Source organism: Chanos chanos, chromosome 3, assembly GCF_902362185.1.
Source record: "Chanos chanos chromosome 3, fChaCha1.1, whole genome shotgun sequence".
NCBI classification, from domain to species: domain Eukaryota; kingdom Metazoa; phylum Chordata; class Actinopteri; order Gonorynchiformes; family Chanidae; genus Chanos; species Chanos chanos.
The window spans coordinates 14937838-14963184 of NC_044497.1; the positions used below are offsets into that span (position 1 = coordinate 14937838).

The 25347-nt window shown below is 41.3% G+C and overlaps 1 protein-coding gene across 1 annotated transcript in view; it reads left to right on the plus strand.

The window, feature by feature from the left end:
* ntng1a (netrin g1a) overlaps positions 1-25347 on the plus strand; it is a 65510-nt gene continuing 40163 nt past the window's right edge. Inside the window, exon 1 of the mRNA XM_030767606.1 lies at positions 1-246. Coding sequence (XP_030623466.1) covers positions 1-246 — 246 coding nt within the window. The remainder of the gene's footprint in view (positions 247-25347) is intronic.

Genomic DNA, 25347 nt, shown 5'->3' on the forward strand with positions numbered 1-25347 from the left:
ATGCATTTGCCGGTGCTGTTGACCCTCCAGGCTCTGTGGCTGGGCCCGGTCCAGGCCATGCAACATTATCCCCCGGACTGGGGCCATTACGACATGTGCAAGTCACAGGTGTACACAGATGAGGGACTGACCTGGGATTACATGGCCTGCCAGCCAGAGGCTGCCGACATGACCAAATACCTGAAGGTGACCCTCGACCCACCTAACATCACCTGTGGAGATCCACCGGAAACATACTGTGCCCTGGTAAGTGTGGCATTGGATCCTGTCAGACATTTCACTGCTTTTTTTGTGACTTTTTCCATTGTGGGTTCACCCAGCTGTGCCTTGCAGCTACTTTATATGATCAGTCACATACTGAAGAAAATTTACTTATGTCCTCAAGCAATGTATTTTCACACACACACACACACACACCCTCACATGCACGCACGCGCACGCAAGCACACAAGCACGCATGAACACATGCGCACACGCGCGCACACGCGCGCACACCCACACACACACATAATGGCAATGACTTCTAATTACATTTGCAAATATATTCAAACCCACGTGCATAATGCCAGTCTCAAATCTGCGGTAATAGTTTTGTGCATGTGGGGTGGATTTTTATTTAATCTCCGCCCCGAAGGAAAAAAAATCTCACATAAAGATCACACAGGCCAAGGGCTATTCTTTTTCTAATTTTCTATCACTTTAGATCCTCTCAACCATTCTATGCCTGATCATGACAATGGTTGAAACTTGATATATTAACGCCATTAAAGCCAAAATCAAACACACATTAATATTCGTAAGTTATTCCATTTCTGTGATCACACTTTCACTTTATTTGATCTAGTTTGACTATTAATTATCTCATTTGAGATTTTCTCAGAAGCTTTGATTGAAAATCTTTGTGAGTAAAGTGCAGTCCATCATTAACATGAAAATTGCCATGAGTGCAAAGGGAAAGAGGAGGACATTATAGACATCAGTGCGTTTTGAGGAGCGGTCATGAAGGCTTTTGTTGTAACTGTGTCAGGGGTGAAGTGTTTAATTAAGAAAAATGTCCATCTTTATGTGGGGTGTATGCTTTGGACCTTACTGTTGGACTACCTCTGTTTAGCCTCACTGCAAACTAAATATAACTGCAGCTGTTGATTGTTTGTGTGTGTGTGTGTGTGTGTGTGTGTGTGTGTATGTGTGTGAGCAGTAGGTGAATTGTAGGGGGATGAGGAGGGATGCCGCCCCTCCCCCCGTTAACCTGCCATCCCCCCTACATACTCTATAGAGCAGTGTCAGTGACCATTGGGCCATCTCCCCTGTTCTAAAAGAACAAATCGTTTGCTGTGTGTGAGCATGCGCTTGTGTACGTGCATGTATATTTTTGTGTCTCCATCTATGATAGTCATGGAAATATGATCGGGGTGTGACTTGATGTCCTAAATCATCTCAGCGTTTTTTAAGGTAAATTGCAGAGACTCTGAGAAAGTATCCGTTTACAGAATATTTACCGATGAAAATAGAATTGCTTTGTCTGAGGTAGGAGAAACGCGCCAATGAGAATGCTTTGAGTGACAGAGGACCTAATATGTAGTGTGCAAGTCGGCTTTGAGAAGTGAATTATTCAATATGTTTTGTAGCTAATGTGTTTTATTCATAGGATATATTATTCAGGGCCGCTGGGCATCCAAGGCACTTTTTGAAAACGCTGACTCCCTGTATGATAGATTCCCAAGGTTAGACACAGAGCTACAGTCTATGTTGCTCGTTCACTGCCACAATGAGGTTGCATCTCCTATTCTCATGGGGCAAATAGCCCACACTGGCTTTTCCTCAGCCTGCTATACACAATTTAACCACCCACCCCATTGTCTTTATGCCTGTTGCTGCTGAAAGATAAACAATCTACTGAATCTTAACACGTTTTCATTTCAGTCATCCATGGCTCATTTCATGGCCAGTGACTCTGTAATCTCTCTCTGTTTATGGGATCTATTTGTGGACATGATGATTGAAATCAAGCTAATCGTGTTCAGTCTGTTATAACAGTCGAGGTATTTGAATTTAGCTACGGTGGTCCCCGTTGTAAACTGTTTATGCCGTCACACTGTTGGCTTCGTGTAGGGAGGTTCTTTTTTTCCTTTTTTTGTCACTTTTTTTATTCTTTTTTTTCTTTAATAAGATCATCCCCTTATGAAGGCAACTCGGAGCGTGGATATTAAAGTGCTGCATCGCCGCCTCGAAGCCGGCCTCTGTTTTATCAAGCCGAATAGATGACCGATCGATTCTGGAGCAGTTAGCCGTGAATTGGCAGCAGACATTTAAAGCAATATACTGATTATGCCAATAACAGTTTTTACTATGACTCTAATCATTCTTTTTATTCCGGCGATAGCCGTTACTATAGCCCTATCAGGGAACTCAATCGGCTTTAATTGATTTCTGCTCTGCGAGGCCGCGAGCTCCCATTCACCGGGCCTGCTAGGATACTTTTTCCGATTAGGCCTGTATCAACCATCGCTGCCTGCAGACTGAATGACTGACAGGGAGGCAGCTTAAGGCAGGGGGGCAAGCTTCAGCAGAGACTCCACATGCAGTGGATCCTCTCTGGGCCAGTAGTGTGCAGAGCTAGCTTGATCTGCTTTGCCGAAAAAAGTCTTTATCCGGCTGACCTTCTCTGCGGCAAGAACTTGACCCTTTGTTGACTTTTTTTTTTGTAGGCAGTTCTACCCATGACAGTGATATTTTGACATGACTATGATGACAGTTGAGGTGTGTGTTAGAGCAGAGATGACATGTGTGTGTGAGAAAGAGAGAGAGAGAGTGACAGAAAGAGGGAGAGAATGAGAGAGAAGAAAAAACAGATATATAAGCCATGCACTATCCAAAAGGAATGATAATCAGAAGCATTTGTAGTTGACTTCAAAAAGTTTGTATCAATACACACAGACATACCTTTATTGACTTTTAGTACTATAGCAAATTCTTTCTTCAGATGTTTTTATTTGTGCAAGAATGCATTTATATATATATATATATATATATATATATATATATATATATATATATATATATATATGTGTGTGTGTGTGTGTGTGTGTGTGTGTATATATATATATATATATATATATATATATATATATATATATATATATATATATATATATATAAGTATGTATGTATACCTGGAGAGATGCAAGCACTTATATTTCAGTTTTTACAATTACGACTCTCATGTTGAAATCCCCTGTTGAATATATTTAACATAGTGTAAATGTTACATGAAACACAGACAGATTTATCATCTAGTGTAAATTTGAACTTGAGCAGGACTGATGGTTCTAATGCCGCTTTGCTAAGAGGGTTTGTATACTGATGTGACCACTAGTGAGACTGGACAGGGAAGGGCTGCTTCTGAACTCAGACTCCCAAATTACTACCCATTATATCATTATTGGATCATTATCGGGTGGGGGATGGGAAACAGATGCTATGAGTGTGTGTGTGGGTTCCACTCTCACTCTACCACGCTGTATACTCAGGAAGTGCTGATGGCAGATGAAACCTTATTCCCAGAGAGCAGCCATGGATTTCATAGCCAATCAAATCTAAATTAGGAAACAGAGAGATTATTAAAAAGTGCTAGCCTTACTCAGTCCCGGTGTAGCATTATGAGGTGATCATTACATATATTCCGATGGGGAACGGAGTATTTCACTAATACAACATGTTCTTCATTAAAGCTTAGAGTCGGTAAAGACATGTTATGCTTTCCCCTCTCTGCATGTAATGTGATTTGATCGGTAAAAGGAACAGTGAAACGAGGAGAACAATCTAATATGAAAAAGCCAGACAGGAGAGCTTAGCTCTCTCTGGGAGAATCGAAATAAGTCCGTTGAGTGGAGGAAATGGTCCGAATGATTTTAGTAGCTACACTGTATAAATAAAGATACCTTCGAACGAACATTGTCAAATTCTAGTTAATATTAGCTGTCAAAGCAGTCTTCTACTGCCCCTCCCGTGTTTAATAGATTTTTGCGTTACATTTTTATTTTCATTGCAACAGTTCAATATAAAATCCCTCTCTAACAAACACAGTTTCCTTAATTACTTTAAATCTGTTAACGTCGTAGCTTTTGCTCAGACGTGCTGTGACTACTTCACTCAGCACTGCAACAGCTCTTGATTTGTTTCCCCCATGGTTAGACTATGATGAAAGCAAGCAAACAAACGGATCAAGAATGCTAAAATCCTTTGTGATGTCCAACAGTTCTGTTGGAAAAACTAATTCGTTTTTTTCAGCGCTGTTAAAATGCTAATATTTCTATAAATGCTAATAAGAGTCCATCTCTTATTCACAAAAGTCAGCATTTTAGGGGGAAAAGGGGGGGGTTGTTTCCATTTATTCACCAAAGCCGTGGCATGATTATGGTATGAATAAACTATTTGATTAAAGTGGAATGTCACCATTTGTCTCAGACAGCATAGCATTAGCAGAGGCCCATCCCCTCGGTATTCACCGAAATGCGCATTTAAATATGAAACGAGCTATATTGTTGCTGACAGCACACTCGGATCCCGGTGAAATGTCATAGCGGAGCCACTTGAGGAATAGCTCCGCTCCGAGAGGAGGCATGATGACTTCAAATGTCTTCCATCACTCCTCCCTACTTGGCAATATAGCGGGAGAAATATGCAGGGAAAGGTCAGAATTATACATCAAAACACAAATAAAGTTATGTCAATTTTTGGGATAACAGAACCATGAGCAATACAGGAGCCGTAAAGTGTAAAATTTATTCCATTTTTGGGAGGCGGCATAAAACGGGTGTCATGTATGTATATTTTACTAGACCGAACACACACATTCTAGCTTTGAGTGAAAGCGGTTAAACTCGTGTCCTACAGTCCATTTCGTATTTCAGTGGCGACCTTGCGCTATAAAGTTTGCATGATCACGGGGGGACTGGCTGGACATTTTATTATTTATATATTTGTTTATTATAAAGCGCACCGGCTCCAAGACCCCTTATCCATCAGCCCAGGGCAAGAGCTGGAGAAACCCATTAACAAGCTGGCGCTGGACATATCCACCTGTTCAATTTTAATATCGTGTCCTGACTCGGTAAAACATCACCGTGTCGTTCACACGTCCACATCAGTGTGTGGACACTGATTATTGAGTTGCGTTCTATGTTAAGTGCGCGCTTGTTCAAATCAGGGGCGGCGCCAGAGATTTTATTTTCCTGTGCTTTGGGGTTGCTTGACTTTTCAGAGAGGGTGCTCTGAAATTTAGGGTTTCCCATTAATGTGCCGGTCGCCACAGTTAAATTCCTACTGCAACACCCCCTACACACGTACAGACATGTGCACATACGCAGTACCCGCTCCGCGACGGTTACAATGCCATACTGTATCAAACACAAGGCGAGATATTCAGCTCATGGAATATAGACGTAAGGTGCACAAGCCAGCCTAGGTATACACACGTTTGAATATAAAGTTTCACACAATTATACAAGCAGCAGACATGTTTGTGTACATTTCAGCCTGAGATTCTAAGATCACAAACTCATGCTGCCAGTTACCAACACCTAGACTAATGAATCAACAGTATTCCGCTCCATAGACCTAACGTTATATGAATGACCATCGCACTGAGATGGCAAAAGGAGTCTGAATTTATGTCTCAAACGCCAAATTGGGGGGGGGGGGGGGTCATGCACGTACCATTAGCCACCTGTAGCCCTATCAGGTTCACAATAAGTTTCATTTCCTTTTTCTTGAGTGAGTCTCCACATGTGGACGTTTATGAAGTAAAAAACGACCCATCGTGATATCGCCAACGTAATGCTAAGTTACAAAAAACTGACCTAGCTGACAGGACGTGAAAGTAAGGTAAAAGTTTAATGCGTGCTGTGTCAATGGCTAAATCAGATCACCTGTGTTGGCTTTACGTTTTTTAGTCTAAACATGATCGGTTTGTTTTTTTAATGTATTTATTTATTTTTCAAATTATAATTATAGTATTAACATATTAAAAATTAAAAATCTAAATAAACCACAGAAATGGGGTGCTGGGAGGGGTGGGGGGTGTGCTATGGCTATCGTAGGGGTAGCTACACCCCCAAGCCCCTCCCTGGCGTTGCCCACGCTTTCAATTACAAAACAGTTATAACCGTTTATGCCTATTCAACGCCCTGACGACATTTACAAAATATCTAATTCTGAGTATATTCGGAAGATTGCAGTGCTCTGGTATCATAGCGAAGAACCATGAAAAAAGATCTCGGATGTTATCTCTCTGACAAGCCAGTCAGAGTTAGTACCTCCAAAGCAAGAAAGCTTCAAAATGGAGAGCAAATGTCACTGTACGTTATCCATTCACGTTAAACCTGTAACAGTACCAGGGAAACGCAGCATGCTCATCGCATTTTGTAAGCTGTCACGACGGCTGAAGTAATATATATATATAAAGTATTTTGTATTTATATAATTTTTTTTTTCCACGTGAAAGCTCCCTCGTCTATCTAAACTCCATCAGGTGCAGGCAGTCTGCTACAACTCGATAAGAGAACATTGTCTCCATCTGGGCCTCCCATAATGCTCTCTGACAACTTTTCATCAGCATTTTTGTCCTGTCTGAAATATAAGTAGAAAGATGAGGACAACAGAACCACACAGCGGAAATTTCCCATTATGCTCTCTATCCTTTGTCTGTATCTTCAAGGTATATGAATGTATTTGCACAAAAAAAAAAAAACCTGCTGGCTGCCTCAGCTTTCTCTAGGAAATGATTTTTTATTATATTTTGGCACTCAGTGGTTCCCTCAAACTTTATGCCAGAGAGAGGCCATGATGAATGAAAAAAAATCTGTATCGACACATTTCTAACATAACAGATCAAAGGCAGATGATTTTACCTGAATTAATTTAAAATTAGCGCAGCATATTTCCGTGGAGTCGTCACACCCTGGTTATAGACTATTTAAAAATCACACAGTCCTGCCTGTAATTCGCTCTGTAAATGTATCCCAGTGGAATCTCTGCATGGCAAATAATGGGAAAGGAGCCATTTATCTCCTCGTTTTATGTCTATGACACAGGGAATATTTTCTTAATGTATTCTATTTCACTAAGGTCTCTCTCTCTCTCTCTCTCTCTCTCTCTCTCTCTCTCTCACTCTTCTAATGCAAAGCGAGTCCAAATCCCCCTGCTGGTAATAGGGCTTTTGTTGTGTTACACAGCTCATCAGGCATGGAGAATGATGGGCTGAAGCCTCCTCTGTGGATGGCTTCTAAGAATAGCCTGTACTACAGTAGTAGCCCATCTGAAGCAGGGCTCTGGGATCCATTGACTTTTAATTGCCACCTCTGCCTCCGAGCGACCAATCCCATCTCTTCTACTTCAGTGATCCTTCCGTTACATTCTCCTGTGTCTGAGAAACACAGCAACTTTAACAATCTGTCTGTCATCAACATGGAAATTCCACATGTCCGCATACAGAGAGGTATTGTAATACGACACACAGACCACACACACATGCGCACACACACACACACACAAGCAGCAACCATTTAGAACTGACTCATCTCTCTGATTCATCCTTGTTAAGCTGCATTTTCATTTGCATAAAGAGTGAGATTAATATGTGCATTTAAAATAGAGACATCAACCGATGCCATTTCTTTTGATCAATGAGAGCAGGTCACGGGAGGTGGTGTGTGAAAAGACACAGGCAAGTAACGATAGAGCGGTACAGACTCACATTCCAGCTCTGAGACTGCGCTCCTTTCCAGCTTAGCCACATTAACTTTCCATTTAAGTGTGTGTATGTGTGTATGAGAGAGCAGGGAGAGAGATTAATGAGTGTGTGCAGTTCTTGGATGTCAAAACAAACCCATTTACTAAATGGAGACAGAGAAAAACAGCCAGGTCACTTTGCCCAAGTGAAGAAAGAATCTTATTGATAAACAAATTGATTGTTTTAAATGGCCAGTGTACTACAACTCACTACCCACGCTAACTGAGGCAAATTTGAGAGAGAGAGGGGTGAAGAGGAAAAAAGAACTAAAATTAACAAATGAACATGATACAGTCCACCACCCCCACCCTCTCTGTCTCTTTCTGTCTCTCTCTCTCTCTCTCTCTCTCTACTCTTGCCTCTTGGAAGGGTGGCTTGACGGAGGATTAATGGGCCTATTCATTTTCAAGGAAAAGAGAGAAAAGTCAGAAGCTGTCTAAGGAGAATGGAGAATGCTGTGGTGAATCCTTTGGTGAAAAGAACTGAAGAAGCTCTTTGCTAGCCTGAAGGGCTGCCTGGCTTTCTCACAGCACTCTGGGAAGGCTTAGGGAAGCTGTCCATCTGCCGTGTCAGCTCTGCAGTTAGGTCCCCTATCCCTATGATTGACAGTTCAAAAATACAGTGATGTGTTGTGTCTGCCCTGTGCAGTGTTGGGGAAATTTTAAACCAATAACAATGCTATCAGTACAGGGAATCAAATGCAAAATAATTCTCTGGACATTCAGAGCATAATGACACTTGCTCATTGTGATGAATAGCTAATGTGTTTCTTATGTTACCGACAGTTGCTGGAAACAGCTACATATTCTGAGGTATAAAATGGACATTTATGATTGTGAAGGTATGAGATTAGAACTGAAGATGTGCTCTATAGAGATGCCAGTTTAATGAAAACTACCTTGCAAGGCAAAGGGATATTTAATATTGTAAAGGTCATCCACTGCCATTGAAACTGCCCTCTGGTTTCTGTATCTGTTTGCTTTCACAAAGATATTTCCTGGAACACTTTCATAAAATCCTGGAAATGCTGTATCAACAGAGAGGAACAAGCCTCAGTTTTGTCATCCCTTACTGACTGCTTTTAATGCAGAAACTGTAAAGAAATAAATAATAACACTAAATAAAAAAAACACATAGACACTGGTCAGCACTGAAGTGGTGAAGTGAAATGATCTGTTGTCCTTTATTAAAGAGACAAAACAAAGAAACTCATTTACACTCGTTTTGATATAAATCTGTATTTACTGTATAAATGAAGCTGTCTCAGGACCAATTTCAGGGGAGGCCCAAGAGCTTTCTTTTAATTAGTGAGACTCTGATTAAAAAATGGGAGGGAATTCCACTTTTCTTCAGGGAGAGAGAGAGAGAGAGAGAAAGAGAGAGAGAGAGAGAGAGAGAGAGAGAGAGAAGCAGTGGAGAGGAAGAAGAATGATAGTGCCAGGATGCAATCAGAGAAGTGCTGGCTGGCTATTGAGATAGTTAGCTCTTTACTGCCACAACCAGGAGACCCATCTGTAAATTGAGTTCGCACTGCTCAGCGGAAGACTTTGGTATCTGCAGGTCCGTGTCCTGGAGCCAGCGAGGTTTACAACTCTGGCATTTCAACCTCTTCATCTCACTCTCTCTCTCTCTCCCTCCTACATAACTGCTCAACCTAACACTTTTTCTGCCTTTTTCTCTCTCTCTCTCTCTCTTTTCTGCGGCTATTTCCCTTCGCCGCCTTACATATTTCTATTTGACTGTCTAAGAGCAAAAGAGGAAACCACTGTCCTAAGCTTTTGCTCCCCGTGGGTTTTGCAGGGACGACTGTCCATCACTGTGGTATGCGAAAAGTGGTGTCAGGAGAACCCCCGTGCCTTTGGTTTAAGCTGACCGTCATTTTCCGAAGCCTTGGCCTTAAACGTGTTATGTATCCTCCAGCCACACATTAGAGAATAAAAATGAAGTGATTTAGTGACACACATTGGGCCCCAGACATCGTTTTGGGAGGGACTGCCTGTGTAAAGTACCTTTTTAATGGTGTTTAATGTGTTCGTTCTCTACTTCACCCGGCAAACGTCATAGCTCAGAATGACAGCCGCCATAGCAGCAGGCTATTGCCTCTGATATATGCCCGAATTTACTCAAATCTCATTAGGGGCTTTTCTTTGAGCTCCTATTGTCTTAGCTCGCATTCTCTCTAAAACCAAAGCTGCTTCCTGGGCTAAACACCAGTGGAGAGAGTAAGACAGAATACAAGAAGGGAGTGAGAGAAAGAGGGAGAGAGGGAGAGAGAGAGAGAGAGAGAGAGAGAGAGATACAGAGGAGGCAGAGTCTCATCATGCATGAGTCGAAAGCTCAGTGTATGCAAATCCGCATTGTAGACTTTGACACGCATGGAAGAAACTCTCCTCTGGAGCTCCACTTCCCTCATCTGGCGCAGATGATTGTCACAAACAGGTTTTTATTCTCTCTCGGTTTCTCTCTCCTTCATTCTCATTCTGACCTTTTGTCCTTTACCTCCTAATCCTACCCAGTTCACACATTCATCATTTTCATCATTACTTCAAGACTGAAAGTTGACTAAAATAATTGGCAAGGGGGAAAAAAAAGATTAAGTAGACAAATTTAAAAGATAATGCACTGTATTTATGAATGCATCGCTTACTGATCACATGACTATAAACACAAACTATATTTGCAAGTACTGCTTCCAACCCATACAATATAATACAGTGATAGTGGTACAATATAATACTGATCGTGATGGTGATACAATATAACTCCACTGGTGATGGTGGAACATCTGACACCAAAGTCAAATATCATTTAAGCTGTGTCTAAACACTGTCATTAATTTGGTACTCCCATTCAATTTAGTTCGGAAACGCCTCTGCAATTTGTTTTATTCCCTTTTGAGTAAATTATACCCTGCTAATAATGCTAATTAGTCCTCCTAATGCCTTCTGCCCTGAAATATTTCCTCTAGGGCAAGCTTTCAGTGCAGAGGCCAAAATGGCTTTTGCTAAGTAACATACATTTTAAAATCCAGCTGTTCATTGTAAAATGAACTTTGCCTCGAAATGTTTGCACATTTCTCAGTTGTGTTCATACAGTGCATGCTAGGTTGCAAGAGAATTCTAGACCGTGAAGGTTTGACGCAAAAATCTCCTTGACATGTCTTTAACTTGCTCTAGTTACACCAACCCTCTGCTAATTAGTGACATGCTACCTTGAGTTCTGCAGTTTCATTCAGATGTGTTTTCTTTCCCCCTTTCTTCGCTGATGAGAAGAAAGCCACTTCAGAAAAGCTCTGAAAAACGTGAACGCTAATGATCTTTTGCGCAGCTTTTGTGGCAAGCACGTAATTCAGTGGATTCTGGTAATGCTTTTGAACTTTGTTCTGCTTTCGGAGAATGGATGAAAGTGTGTGTGAGAGAGAGTGTGTGTGTGTGTGCCAGCACACCATGTGGCGTTATGACAGGGCTTTACTCAGAGAGAAGATAAGAGCACTCCCTAAGCCGCTCTCCAGTCCAATTGACAAGCTTTGCCACCAGACTTATCTTCACCCAGAGTTGTCGGGTATCCTATTTTCAAAACCTGGCAAATTGAAAGGGGCGGGGTTCTAAAAGTCATCCATGTTGCGCCATGATCCTTTTATGTAAACTTCGGAGAAGGTGGGTTACGAAAGAGTTTTCAGATGACTAAACAATGATTCAGTTCGGTGAGATTTTGTACAAACGCTTTATTTTTTTTTTTTAGCACATTATGATTGTGCAGTCTGAGCACTGCAGATTATTGACCGAGAGCTGACCAAGGTTGGATAATTAAAGGGCCATAAAGCTTGTCTGTATTTCTTTAGCCAATCTGCCAGATTTGATGACCTCTTTTTCTGCACAGCCATTTAATTGAAAGGATAGAGGACTTGATGTTATCTGGGTGTGACCATCAATCTGTTCCTGAGTTAAGCACATCTTGGCTTCATTTGGAGCAGAAGCGGTACGACTGCTGTAATTGGGTGTCAGAGCATTGCGCTGACGGTGTCTGTACACACCTTGATTTCTTGCCCAGAATCTTACCAATCAAGTTGTTGGCTTAGGCAAGCAAGCGATTGTGTGTCAAAAGCACTTCAAAGAAGAGAGAAAAGTTTTGGGGAGGTAGACAACGGATGGACAGAGTTGGGGTCAGTAACTGCAATGACGGCATTAGCTTTGCAACTTTTTCTGTTTTTCTGTTTGCACGCTCCTCTGCTTCATTTCTTGCGCTGCTCGTTCTCGTCGAGGGCTTGAGGATGAATATGAGACACGCTCGGAATCTGAGAGAGAGAAAAAATTGCTCCACAATGCCACACGTGACTTTGTTCTCATGCTGTCGTCTCTCCCCCAACCAAGGCTGCTCTTCGGCCTTGACTCTTTCAAAACACGCTTGTGTTTGTCTTGTTAACGGTGGCAATTGAGAGACAATAGAATAGCCAAGAATATTGATGGGTCTGGCCATTACCATCACTTGCTTTCTTTTCTGTACATCCCTTTGTTTTGCTCTCCTACCATTACATGCCCTACACGCATCCTTATGCATTTACTTGACAAAAAAGTTCCTCATGTTTGAAATAGTTGTTTCAGAGTGTTGTTCAACTGCAGTTTGTGTATGGATAGTTTCTGAAGATGTTCATGACTCCAAGGTCATGAAGTACTATTGTTTAAATCAGATGACATCTGACAACTAGTTGATGAATGTACAGTGAATCGAGATATGAAGAGAAAGAGAAAGAGACAGCGCATTCATCCCTGGCTTTACATAATTCCTTTTCATTTTTTCTCTATTGTCACCAAAGACATTGACAGATTTTATAGGCTTTTTCTGGCCCAAACAGTTATGCAATACATGTTTACCTGCTAAATTCTCACCTTTTCTCCTTGTACAAAAAATTCCTCTAAAATTCCGTATCAGTATCAAATGTGGAGAAATAGAGAGCGAGAGCGAGAAAGAGAGAGAGAGAGAGAGAGAGAGAGAGAGAGAAATTGTAGAATGTCATCTAGTGTCAAACTGAAAGCTGGGATGTCTTTTTGAGCTCTCACTCAACGGCAGTTATGCGGCGTCCAATGAGAGACAAAGTGGGTTGCAAACTAACATTATCAGTCATGTCTCATTCAGTTACGCAGCACTAATGTTTGTGTTACCTTTATTATATAATAGCCCTTGGCACACTTTGCTTTTTTTTCAGGCTCCTTGTGAGCTGAAGCTGATGAATATTCAGTAGGGGTCTCAGAAAGGCCTAGTGAAAACAGAACAGATATGCCGATGACTGGCATCTCCCAAAACATTTTCAATAACTCCCTTTTGGCCGCCTGCCTCTTCCTGCATGACAATTACAAATCCACCCGATAATACCTCTGTCACGGCGACAGCTGTCACCGAGGCAACACTGTTTGATTTGTTTGGGATTTTTTTATTGATTAAATGTTTCCCACCTTTGCAATTAATGCAGAGGAATTCTCAAAATGCTCTCTTAGTTATTTAAATGATCTTGCTCTTCTGAGATTGTGTGCATTTTTAAATTCTTTTTACATTTTTTTTTATTTAATTTGTTGTGTTAGCAGATGGCATGAGACCATTATATTCCAACCTTTTCAAGTTCATTTGAAGAGTTTTCAGTTGTATTGTTTAAATCAGCATTTTGTATTGTATTTTGTATTGAGCACTCGGAATGCATAAATAAGTAATTAAACAATGCATCCATTGTAAGTCAATCAATCAATCAATCAATATATATATATATGCAGAGTGAAGCAGGTGCAAATGAAGCACCTGTCAAACAAATATCAGCCATCAGTAAAACTGGATCTCTGCTTGAACAGCTAACGATATCTGCTCTGCTGACATTTTTTTTTTCACTCATTGAAATTGCACTAAATTTAATTGAGTGTATGTAGGCTCTGTCCAGATTTGCTGAATTGCATTGAAGCGGCAAGAGATAGAGCTTATAGTCACTGTTTTTGTGGTGTCCAAGTCTGTAGCTAACTTTAACTGGCTAGAACTTGCTAGCTGTCCCTAAGCACAGGGCCACACAGAAAGGAGTTTCTCCAATTGCTAGTGTATACTTCTTCTCCGACCAGCAAACGGTGCATTTACCCTGTTCCCATGCAGGACCGTTCATTTCAGCTCCTCAGCACATCACGTTGTCCCTATCTGCTCATCTGGAGATCCAGTTACATTAATGGCCATGACCTGACTGAGAGATCTGCTGCTTCGCTCTTAGAGAACTAAAGTCTGACTGTAGGACTGCATGTTAAAGAAGAGGAGAAAGAGAAATCATAAATGAAAAAGAAAAAAGAAATATGTGCAGGAATCAGTAAAAGTCTTAATGAATGTTAGTGCATATATGTGTATGTATGTATATATATATATATATATATATATATATATATATATATATAGACACACACACACAAACCTGTATATTCTACATACATATATACACACACACTGTATATGCTAAAATTCTGATTTTATTTCCATGCTCCATCATTCACTATTGAGTTTTTAATACATTTAGATTTTTTTCTATTTTCTTTCTTTCTCTCTTCCTTTTGTATTTATTCTGGTTTTGTTTTAGCACTCCTAGTCCTCCACATATAGTCAGTGTTTTTTTTTTGTTTGTTTGTTTTTGGCGTGGCTCACACTCGCATGATTCCATACAGTTATGACCCTGAGTACAGCCTTGAATTATAATCTACAGCCCACAGTTTCATTCCACACCAATATAACTATTACACTTCCATCAGTGCTACTGTGGTATGGCTTACAGTCCATCATTCCACACCATAAAACTGCATGTCTGTCCCATAGTGGAACATGTAGATTAATCAGCTAATGCCAGGCATGTAATCAACAAAAATACATCTCGTAATCTGAGAGTAACAGGAAATAAAAAGTGAGGGAATAATCCCCTGTCGGAGTGGGAAAAAAAGCAGCGGGGGCTGCGGGCTGTGGCTGGTAGAAACCACCCTCTGATTGGTCCAGGAGTTGGGGGTGGGGACACAGGTTGTGATCTTTGGACATTTGGTTAACACAGGTCATGACCTATGAACCACAGCTTTAAACAGACAGGGAACCTGAGGTGGAGTGTGGCCTGGCCATGGTATGTTAACTGGACAAATGTTAGCGCTAGAGAAATCAGTGGCCCTTTAAAAGCACCTATCAGAGAAAACGGAAGCAGCTTCAAAAGGAGAAAGAAATGCTGCAAGCAGAGTGGTGGTATGAAAAGACTGAGTCATATAGTATTTATTTCTGAGATTACTCCTCTTCTCTCTAACTGCTCCCCCCCTGTCATAATCACTCTGTTTCTCACCTCACTGTTTACTTCTGTGTCTCTTCTTTATGCCTCTCACTCTCTTTACCCCCACTCACCTTTTCATTCTTTCACCCTGTCTCCCCTTCATCTCCTCCCTTCCTGTCTCCGTCACCCTCTTTCTCTCTCTCTTTCTCTCTTTCTCTTTCTCTGTCTCGCTCTCTCGAAATTTCCAAAAGCACACACAGTACCTTTGTTAAAGCAAACTTCAGATGATGAGAAGTCTGAATAGATGAGAACCTTTTGATACCAATCAGACATTTTTTTTTTCAGAGTCCTACTGTAGCACGTCTCAAACCTTTGGGAAGGGGGGGAAAAAACAGGTCATACAATAGCTCAGCTTTCTGAGAGCACTTGCCTAATCATAATTGAAATAACTGCCTTCTTTGGTTATGCAGTGTTTGTCTCATTTTCACATAAAGGCCATTGATTGCCTTAAAAATAAATCTCGATATTCACATAGAAATATTACACGTGCTGCCAAGGCTGCCTCCATCTAAGTGCAAAAGAGTTCTCTTCTTGCTACTCCCCTAGGAGCAACTATGAAGACTTTATAAAATGAACAGTGAAACTTGCTGCATTATGGATGGAAGGGAAAGCATGTAGTCTGGAAACCCTGTCTGTCAGTTTCAGAATTCTCTCACTGATAATAATTCATGCACTTTACGTTGGTTTTTGATAACATGATATTGCACAGATTGCATATTAGAGAGCTGTGTGCGGGAAGCGGGTCTTAAATATTGCCTTTACGTCAGGATCGGGTTTGAAGTGAGGCCTCAGGTTGTCCAAAGACCATGAGCGGTTGTACTCCTGCATATTGCAGTAGACAGAAACAGTATCAAATCTTGTGGCAAAACAGTATGTGTTTTTAGTGCCTATGTTCTAAGTTTTTCTCCTTTAATTAGATTTCCAAAAGGCAAATCTGGGGCCTGTACTACGATGTGAGGTAACTGGCTTATCCCGATAACTTCTGGTTAAGTTAACTCAGAGTAAGTAGTTAACTTCCTAATAGAAGAGCCCTATGTCTTTTTTGCTAGGAGAATGACTGTGTCACTGATTGTGCATCCATAGAGTCGCTTTATTTGTGCTGATTAAATTATGAAGAACGATGATCTTGCCTTTTCCAGGCTAATGACACTGTACTAACATGCATGTAGTGAGTGATTTAAAAACAGAAACAAGCTAATATTCTGAAAAAAATGCTTGGGCAATAATTACCCACATAAAGATCACTTTCATTTGCTTTCAAATAAACGTGGGTTGGTATGTTGTACAGTATAGATTAGAATACCTGTGAGATGGAGCTCTGGGGTGGAATTGCCAGCATTGCTTGTTGGTGCTTTTAGCGCATAAGTATGGTATGTTGAGAGAGATGTATTCTCCCCTCTGGAACTGTTTGTGACTTGTTAGGGAAAAATGTGTTCTGTCTGTGTAGAGTGGCAGAAACATCTTTCTCAAGAGCAGAATTAAAAAGCAACTAGGAAGTCGTTTTTCCATTTTCATCCGACAGCCCTCTATACATTGCTAAATTTCATTCGCCCTCTAGAAAGAATCAATCCAGTGATTGTGTATACCTGTGTGTGTGTGTGTGTGTGTGTGTGTGTGTGTGTGTGTGTGTATTTTCATGCAAAAGTCAGTTCCCTCTAAGTCAACATTTTTTTGTCAGTGCTGTGTAGCCCCACAGCAGCTCTCTGTGTAGCCCCTTAAGAAGTCATAAGTGTGCATCAGATAACAGACTATGAATTCCAGAACCCATTGTGTGTTAAAATGAAATGAGGTTTACTACACATGCATTCTAATGTGAGTTTTTTAATCAACACAATTCATGCTTTATGTAAGGGATCATCAGAGCCTATAGAAACTTTTTATTGTATCCATAAAATTTAATGATCAGTAGTCTGGTCACACACACACACACACACACACACACACACACACATACATACGCATACATAGAATGTAGAATATCTCCTCATTTTTCTGGGGTAGCATCTAAATGGTTTCTCCACCTCTAATTATCAGAGGTTGTGTAGTTCTCTAACAGGTGATTTCATTACAAGTAGGGAGCGCTATGTGCTCCTGGGAGAGTGCGTGCAGGTGGATGAGGGAGGAGGGGATGGTAGAGACACTGTATCGAACTGCCAAAAGCCCACCTCTTTCTCTCTCTGTCTGGAATCCCATGCACACTCTGTTGGAGAGAAGTGTGAATAATTTTTTATCCTTGCAGTCACCGCTGAGTCTTGCTCTCATATCCCAAAGCTAATCTGATAAAGCTCTCTTTCTCACTCTCTGCCCCCCCCCCCCCCCCCCCCCCCCCCCCCCCCCCCCCCCGTCTCTTGTCTTATGTGTGTGTGTGTGTGCGTGTATGTGTGTGTGTGTTCACAATTTTGCACTTTGGCAGGCGTGTTGATATGTATACAGTGCATGTTCTGTGCCCTCGTTTTGAGGCAAAGCCAAAATGACTCGAGATGCCCCACACGCCCAACCCTCCGGCCCCATCGGCATTTGACCCCCAAGGGAGACGACGCGTTAGGAATGGCCAGGAGCGACATTCCAAAATGATCCATTGTGTTCCAGGAAGCAGAGATGACAGGCTGGGCTTCAAACAGACAGCCTGAGAGATAGCGCCAGTGAAACGTCCTCAGTCAAGTGCCTAGCTTAGAGATTCTTCCTGCCTGATAAGCCTATAGCAACCTCAAACACAGTGCAGTCTGATACTGAAATACTCACAGTTATCTCTACTGACATGGAGTGTAGCCTCTAATTAGCATATTAGGATATTGTAAACAAAAACAGAGAAAAATTCAGGAAAACGTAGCAAATCTTGTGTTTAGCACAGAGAGAGCTTGGTAGGCTCAGATATAACATATCTGATATGATACATATAACTCTGAATGCTTTTTATTCATCACTAATCAGCAAAAAACAGTGTGAGATGATGAAAATAAAGTCTCAGTAAAACAGCTGGCATGATGAAATTAACGAATTACGTAATTTTGACAGCGAGTGTTAGATTTCAAGTAGTGAAAAACGGGTGGGGGGGGGGGGGGGGTATTTTCGCTGTGTTGCATTTATTTATTCACCTACTTACTTTTTTATTTACTTCTTTATTTACGTGTTTTTTTTTATCACACTCTCATTAATCTATTACCCTAAGGAAAAATCTCAGTGGGTAGCACAGTATGACATTAGCTTCCTCCCGTCTTTCTAGGAGGAGAAATATATATTTAAGGATTAAAAAGTGGCTGACCGCATTTCAGAGGCTTAATTCCTCAAAGCATTCTGAAACAGATTCTCAAATTAACTTTGTTTCTGTACTCCCGGACAAATTCCACACCGCTCCCTGAATCCGTTGCGTTATCTCTTTGAAATCAGTCCGGGAGTACGGAATCAGCCCCCTCTGTCCTCATTCTGGTTAATCTCTCTGTTTGCGTGAATGGCATCGAAAAAAGTCCCTCTTCACTAACAATTTGACATGCTTTTTCTGAGGACAACGACACAACAGTGGGTCCTGACAAGCCAAGAATGAGTTTTTCCAAATCCCATTCGTGTTTTTCTGTGTGGTCTCATTACTTGAGTCTCACGGCTTAATTAATCAGTATCTGAGCACTTAATTCGTCTTTTATTTCTATGGAGTGGAGTTGATTAGTGAAGCTGCTCCCTGTAGCCTTTTTAAAGTTTTTAATGGCTGCTCGTCAAGCCAAAGAGACAATCAGCCTGCCAAGTGCCTTCTGCTCTTCACCACAGCTATGATTACACATGGGGAGGGTCAACTGCTCTGCTGTGGGCAGAATACATGCACACATTTCCACATGGTTCAGGGGAGCACCACGTCAGTGGAATCTCTCCCTCTCCTTCTCTCTCTCTCTCTCTCTCCCTCTTTCTCTCTCTCTCTCTTTCTCTCACTCGCTCTTTCTCACTCTGTCTCACGGTTTCTCTTTCTCTCTGAGAAGAAAATCATTTTTATTTGTGTGTGTGTGTGTTTGTTTCTTTGTGTGTGTGTTTGTTTCTCTGTGTGTGTGTGTGTGTGTGTGTGTGTGTGTGTGTGTACTGTGTGTCCATGTGTGAATAAGTCCTGAACTGCAGAGGACTCAGCCCTGGTCCCCAGAGTCATCTGTCAATCATATCTCACATTCAGTGGTTAAAAAAAGGGAAAAGAAATTCCTGGTGGATGAGCCAGAGACCTTCAGAGCTCTGACAGAGGTGTCAAGAGCTGAATTTAAAGTACACTATAGCAGCTGAAATGTCCACACTGGGAAGGCCTACATTTACAGCCTTATTGATTTTAATCATCTTAAAACGCTTTAGCTTTTTGAAAAAATGGCTAAAAAATGGAGCAAAAGAGCTAAAAAAAAAAAGTTTTGCAATCGGAGGACCAAAAGCATCTATGAAATACTGAAGATGTTGGTTGGCAGACTGGCTTGATCTTGGATTGACTGGATTGATTGATTTTTTTTTTTTTTTGACACCTTAAACACGCTGGTCACATCTTTAGACACTTGGATTAGAATGACATGCTAAATTTAGCCGAGGACAAGAAGGAACATCTAGTGCCACCGGTCAGTAATTAAAAGACACTCTCCCCTCAGATCCTAATTAAACTTAGATAATATGACATTTTTAATCTGTCACGTACATTAGGGAATGAGATGGATGCTAACACTTCTGCCGCAGGCCGTCTACTGGAGTTTTCAAGGTTTCCACCACCTACCAAAGAACAATTTACATGACAGACAGAGAGTGACATTAGTGCATATATGCGTATGCTATAAGCCTGTTTGAAAGCTTGTGGCTGAAATGTGGCTTGACAAGTGTTATGAAATTATACAGCATTAAACCCTCAGGCAACTGTTTAGAAAAAAATCACCTCTGTCACAGGCGAATAATCACCTTGAAAAGACATGTTTTAGTAAAAGGTTTCCAACATGACGATAATTGCCACTGTGTATTGAAAGAAAAAACACCAGGGATAATGCAATAGTTGTTTCTTCTTTTTACGAAATACGTTTAACTCTTTTACATGACTGTTTGTGTTAAAAACAGACAGCTGGTTCAAAATAACATATATACCCTCTTGCAAGCCTGTTTTCTATACTGCAAGTGAAATCCTTTACCATCCAGGTTACTCGGTGTGGTTCAGAAATAATAAATGGATAAGCTTTTCCACCTGAGCCTTGATGTTTCCAAAGGTTTCTTCAGAACTAAAGTTCCTTCTTGATTTCTGTTTCTCATGATTCCCTCAGAGTACATACCAAAGGTATCCATTACCTATTACTGATCACAAAATCTCACCAAGAACTCTGATAAGAAACAACATTGCCTCTTATGACACCAACAACCGGACGACTTCTGTAATTATTGTTTGTTGTGCAGCAGCTGATATCATTGTTAGCAGACAGGTTATGAGTTCGATCCAAGCTTGGGAAAAGATGGTAAGAAACAAAAATGACCCAACCTTTTTGGAGCAGGAGAAATATGGGAGTTTGATGTGTTCTGTTAGCAAAAACAGGGTTAAGGGTTCAATCCCTGCTTTTCCTACTTTAAGTGCTTTAATAACGAGTGAGTGTGGGAGTTTTCGACCCCCCGGGTTACACCAGTCTTCTCTTTTGGTTCTTAGAGGCTTTGAGATGTACAGGGCTTCAGGCAGGGCTAATTATTTCTACAGTCCAACGAGAAAAATATCTTCTTTTTTTTTCTGATATAAGAAAGCGTCCATTTTACGAAGTGAAGCACATTTGGCTTTTTTTTTTTTCCTTTTTCCTTTTTGTGTAGAACTCATTAGACGATCACAAAGCAAGATCAAAATGACGGCCAACGCTTCTCTGATGACCTCCCTCTTACAGTCAGTTTTCTTTTGAACTGACTAAACTAATCAGTGATATTTCGGCAAACGACAGACATAGACACACACAAACCCGCACACACAGACACTCACAGACATCCCCCTTCCACACACACACACACAGTACACTCATGCACACATAGACAGACACACACCAAAAAAAAAATCCAGTCACAACGACACACTGATGGCTATGAATACGGACTCACTCATTCACTTCCGCTGTCAGTGTTTTGTTTACCTAATCTCCCTCTTTCTCCCAGTCTCCTAATAATTCACTCATTCTGTTTCTTACTCACTCACTTATTCACTCTGTCACCCGATTCACTGCCTCCTGGATCATACAACACTTGGTCTTTGGAAACAATATATCCTGCAGCACACCGTGTGACCGTAGCTGTAAGGTGCAGGTTTCTATGGCAGCAGAAGACATGAAGATTGGTTCAGTTCACAGGGTCTTTTCACTGATAAATCCTCCAGTGATTCCACACTGAGTGAGACAGACTAGACTTCCTCTCTCTCTCTCACTGTCTCTCCCTTGGAGAGAGAGAGCACTGATCTCACAAAAGTCTGTGGTGCACCATTGCCTTGACCTGAGGAAATATATGTTATTATCACATTGATTGTAGTCACAGTTGTAGGAATTAAAAAAAAAATGATTCATTGTTGGAACACAGATGGATGCACTGTATGACTAATGCACTGTACATAATTCAATTCATTTTTTTTTTTTTTTTTTTGCAATTCATCCATAATTCACACACAGTTGCTTGTATAATGGGATATGATAATTAAAAGCACTGATAGACAGCAAAAATACCACACTGTTGCATGACAGTAATGCTCATACATTCAGAAGATACTGTGTTTTCTCTTAGCCCAAAAGCTTTAAAACGGAGCCTTTACGGGCATATCAAATATACTGTAGTGATATAGTGATATAGTGTTGTTTTTTTCCCTTTTGCTTTCTTTACAAGCTCAGAAGGTTGGTCCTGGTCCCTCCAGGACATTGTTTTAAGCCTCATGATTCTAGTAAATCTCAACACTCATCCGTTATGTGAGCATAACGTCTTAAAATTTGCACTTGGTGTTGCCTCATAACCTCAGCAAGCACTATGTTTCTGAAAGCCTGTTCCACACATCCACCCTCATTCCACCCCCCCCCCCCACTCCCCACCCAAGCCACCCCCTCAAATTCAACCTCAGAGCCTGACAAGAGCCATTAGATTGCCATTGAACTCTCACTGAGCTGCCAACACGGCGGCCATATTTCATCTACTCACCTTTGGGCCGTGTCCTTAATTTTTTTTTTTTTTTTTTTGATCCGGCCCGTGTAGGCAGGGCCACGCTCGCTATCGTCACGGTAACCGAGGCGGGATCAGGGCTTGCTCTGTAAGCCATGACACTGTCGTCGTTGCCGCGTCGGCCGCCAAGAGGGGAGAGAGAGACGCTAGCGGGACGAGATTGCACGCCCTTCCTCTCTTTACGAACGGCCAGTGACCTCTGATCGACCCTCAGCGGTTTGAAAATGTAACTGTAATCCTCGACGGGATTTAGCCTCGGTGTCTATTACCCAATGTAATCTGCGCCCTGACTGCCTGTATTCACGCCATGCGTTGGTGAAGCCCAGGTAGCGTGTCTTCGTCTCCACGCGGCAGGACAGAATGGGGGCCATGAAAGGTGTTAGCGTGAGAAGGAAGCAAGATTGAAAATGAGAAAGGGCTTCAATCAAGTCTTGTATTCCTGTGAAATTTCTATCCTTGCCACACAAGGTCTTATTCATGCAGGAGCAATGGTTTTAACACCTGCCTGGCTACAGTGAGGGAGAAAGAGTTAGAGGGCAGGTGTGGGCATTACACATAGGACATAAGGCTTTTGCAGAGAGAAAAAAAAGGTTATTATTTGATTATGTGTGAACTTGTTAGTTCAAATCCCAGTGTCTTGAGGACAGAGCAGGCATTTGAAACAGAGTATGTAAACTGTCTCTCTAGATCAGAAATGTACTTTTTCAATAAGAGAGAAAATTACTATTCACGCTTTTATTTAAGTAGCTACTGAGACAGTTACACATCAGATATTATAGAGAAATCGTCCGATCTGTTTCACTGATGTATAGTCATTTCATCTCAAATAAATTGAAACTGATTTACTCTGTCTTCTTTGTAATATTCAAAAACCACTATAATCTGAGAAGTGACATGGAAACAGCTCAGGACGGATTGAGAGTCTGGACTGGTCTACCATTTGTTTGTGTGTGTGTGTGTGTGTGTGTGTGTGTGAGAGAGAGAGAGAGAGAGAGAGAGAGAGAGAGCGAGAGAGAGAGAGAGAGAGCAATCTGTGATCTGGGTTACGAGTTGGAAACATCTGTCACACAAAAGGATTTGTTTGATTGGTTATGTCCATAAATCAAGCTCTCCTGTCAGTGGCCAGTAAATTTATACCCCCCTAGTCACATCCTCTATCAGTAATCACGTAATCTGGAAGCTAGGCTGTCACTCTGAAAAGCCATATCTTTTTCTCTTTAAAGCTATCCTTGGCTAAAAAAAAAAAAACGCCTGAGGGAGCAACAAGGGCAACTTTTCTGACTCAATTATGAACAAATTCATTTATAAACTTCACAAATTTTCTCTATATAAAACGTTTTGCCTTTCTCGCTTGATTTTCGACTCATTTAAACATTATGCAATACAGTTATAACTTTGTTGTTTAATGACACTGAATAAGAGTTAGTGTTGCGCCTCTGACACTCATGCGGAAAATTGAGTCATAATCTCCACTGACAGAATGTAGCTATTATCAGTGTTTGTTTCAAAATATAATACAGTATTTCACTCGTAAACAAATGAAATGAAGCGCTTTTTGGCTTGTTCTCTCTGTGTGAGCACTCGCCAAATAAGATTGTTGGCAATATATCTTCATTTTAAACCATGCCAAACGAACGTTGCGAAAAAACATTTATAACGAGGTCTGAGCTAACAATCACCATTTACAGGGAGAATCACAGAAAAACGTTTGGAAAGCTAGCTCTGATTTATGAAGCTACTGCGCTTCTTTTGTCAACTGGTGAAATTATCCGGAACGTTCTCAATGGGCATTACAAACTCTGGATTACAACGGCCGGGTGGATCCATGAGTAATAGTCCCCTCTTTTCAAATCTGTGTCACTTCATCAATGGAGCAGACGGCTGGATTACCCCTCTCATGTTTGTTTGGAGGAGAGAGAGGAGAGGGCGACAGTATCATTAACACCAATTTCGCGCGACCTATTCGGTCGAGTAACTCCGCTCATCTGTAAAATATATGGCCCAGTTCCAAATACCCTGGCTGTCCGTGCTGATCAGATTAGGATTAATAGAAACATCTTTGGTAATTACTGATGTGCTCTTCGCCGACACATCAATTATTATAATGAGTGCTAAAACCATCAGTTCTTTAATAGTGCACTCGTCGCCATAGAATAAAAAAGTCGGTATTGACATCGATTCTCGATTGCTGTGCTTAGTCGTGATTATCTTTTCTAGCAGTGGTTCGTGGTTCGGAATGACAGGAGACGAGTGAAAGAACGCGGGTATTGATCTTCATAAGGCGGTATTATTGTCCCTCAATGAGTACAGGAAGCAACTGTAATGGGAGGGTTCTAACCTGTGTGTTAGGATCAGTCCTCGATTGCCTGGTGGAACGCTGCAGATAGCTGCACCTCCTCGTAGAGAAAATCAATATGGGTACATCTTTGTCTGATTAAAATGTGTATGTGTGGATTCCACTATAAATGTGTACGGGTAGGCATGCGTGTTGTGGCGCGTTATTTCACGCATAACTTTGGCTGCGTGGCTGAAATGAAATGATCTCATTCATTAAAGACTCTATATTGCGCACTATATTCCTGGACTTTGTAATATATTCAGTCGGAGGCGGATTCTTTAAGATAATCTTGCAATTATTTTCCCCGTCCCATTGCCATCACCCTGCTAATAGCTTTTCACAGATCTCAGTTTAACTTAGATAATGCAGATGGAAATATACCGGGTTCTAATTCCTTTTAGTTATACACTTGGGTTATAGATCCTCTCTCTCTCTATCTCTCTCTCTCTCTCTCTCTCTCTCTCTCTCTTGCTTAAAGCAGATTGCCCTTTTTGCAGACATTGGTTTTATAGTGTTGTTAGAAAGCAGATGGGAAGTGCTGAGTGGGGCTGTCCATTGGCAGGACTTGTTCACTGCTCAGGCCCATGGCCACTGCTCAGAGATCTGTAGAGGTTTGTCCAGACAGGATATTAATGCCAGTCTCTGTAAGTTCGAAGGCTAAGTGGCTTGCAGAACAGGGTTTTGCTGTCACCTTGCATTGAAGGACAAAGAAAAGAAAAGGCTTATTAACGGGGACTTTTT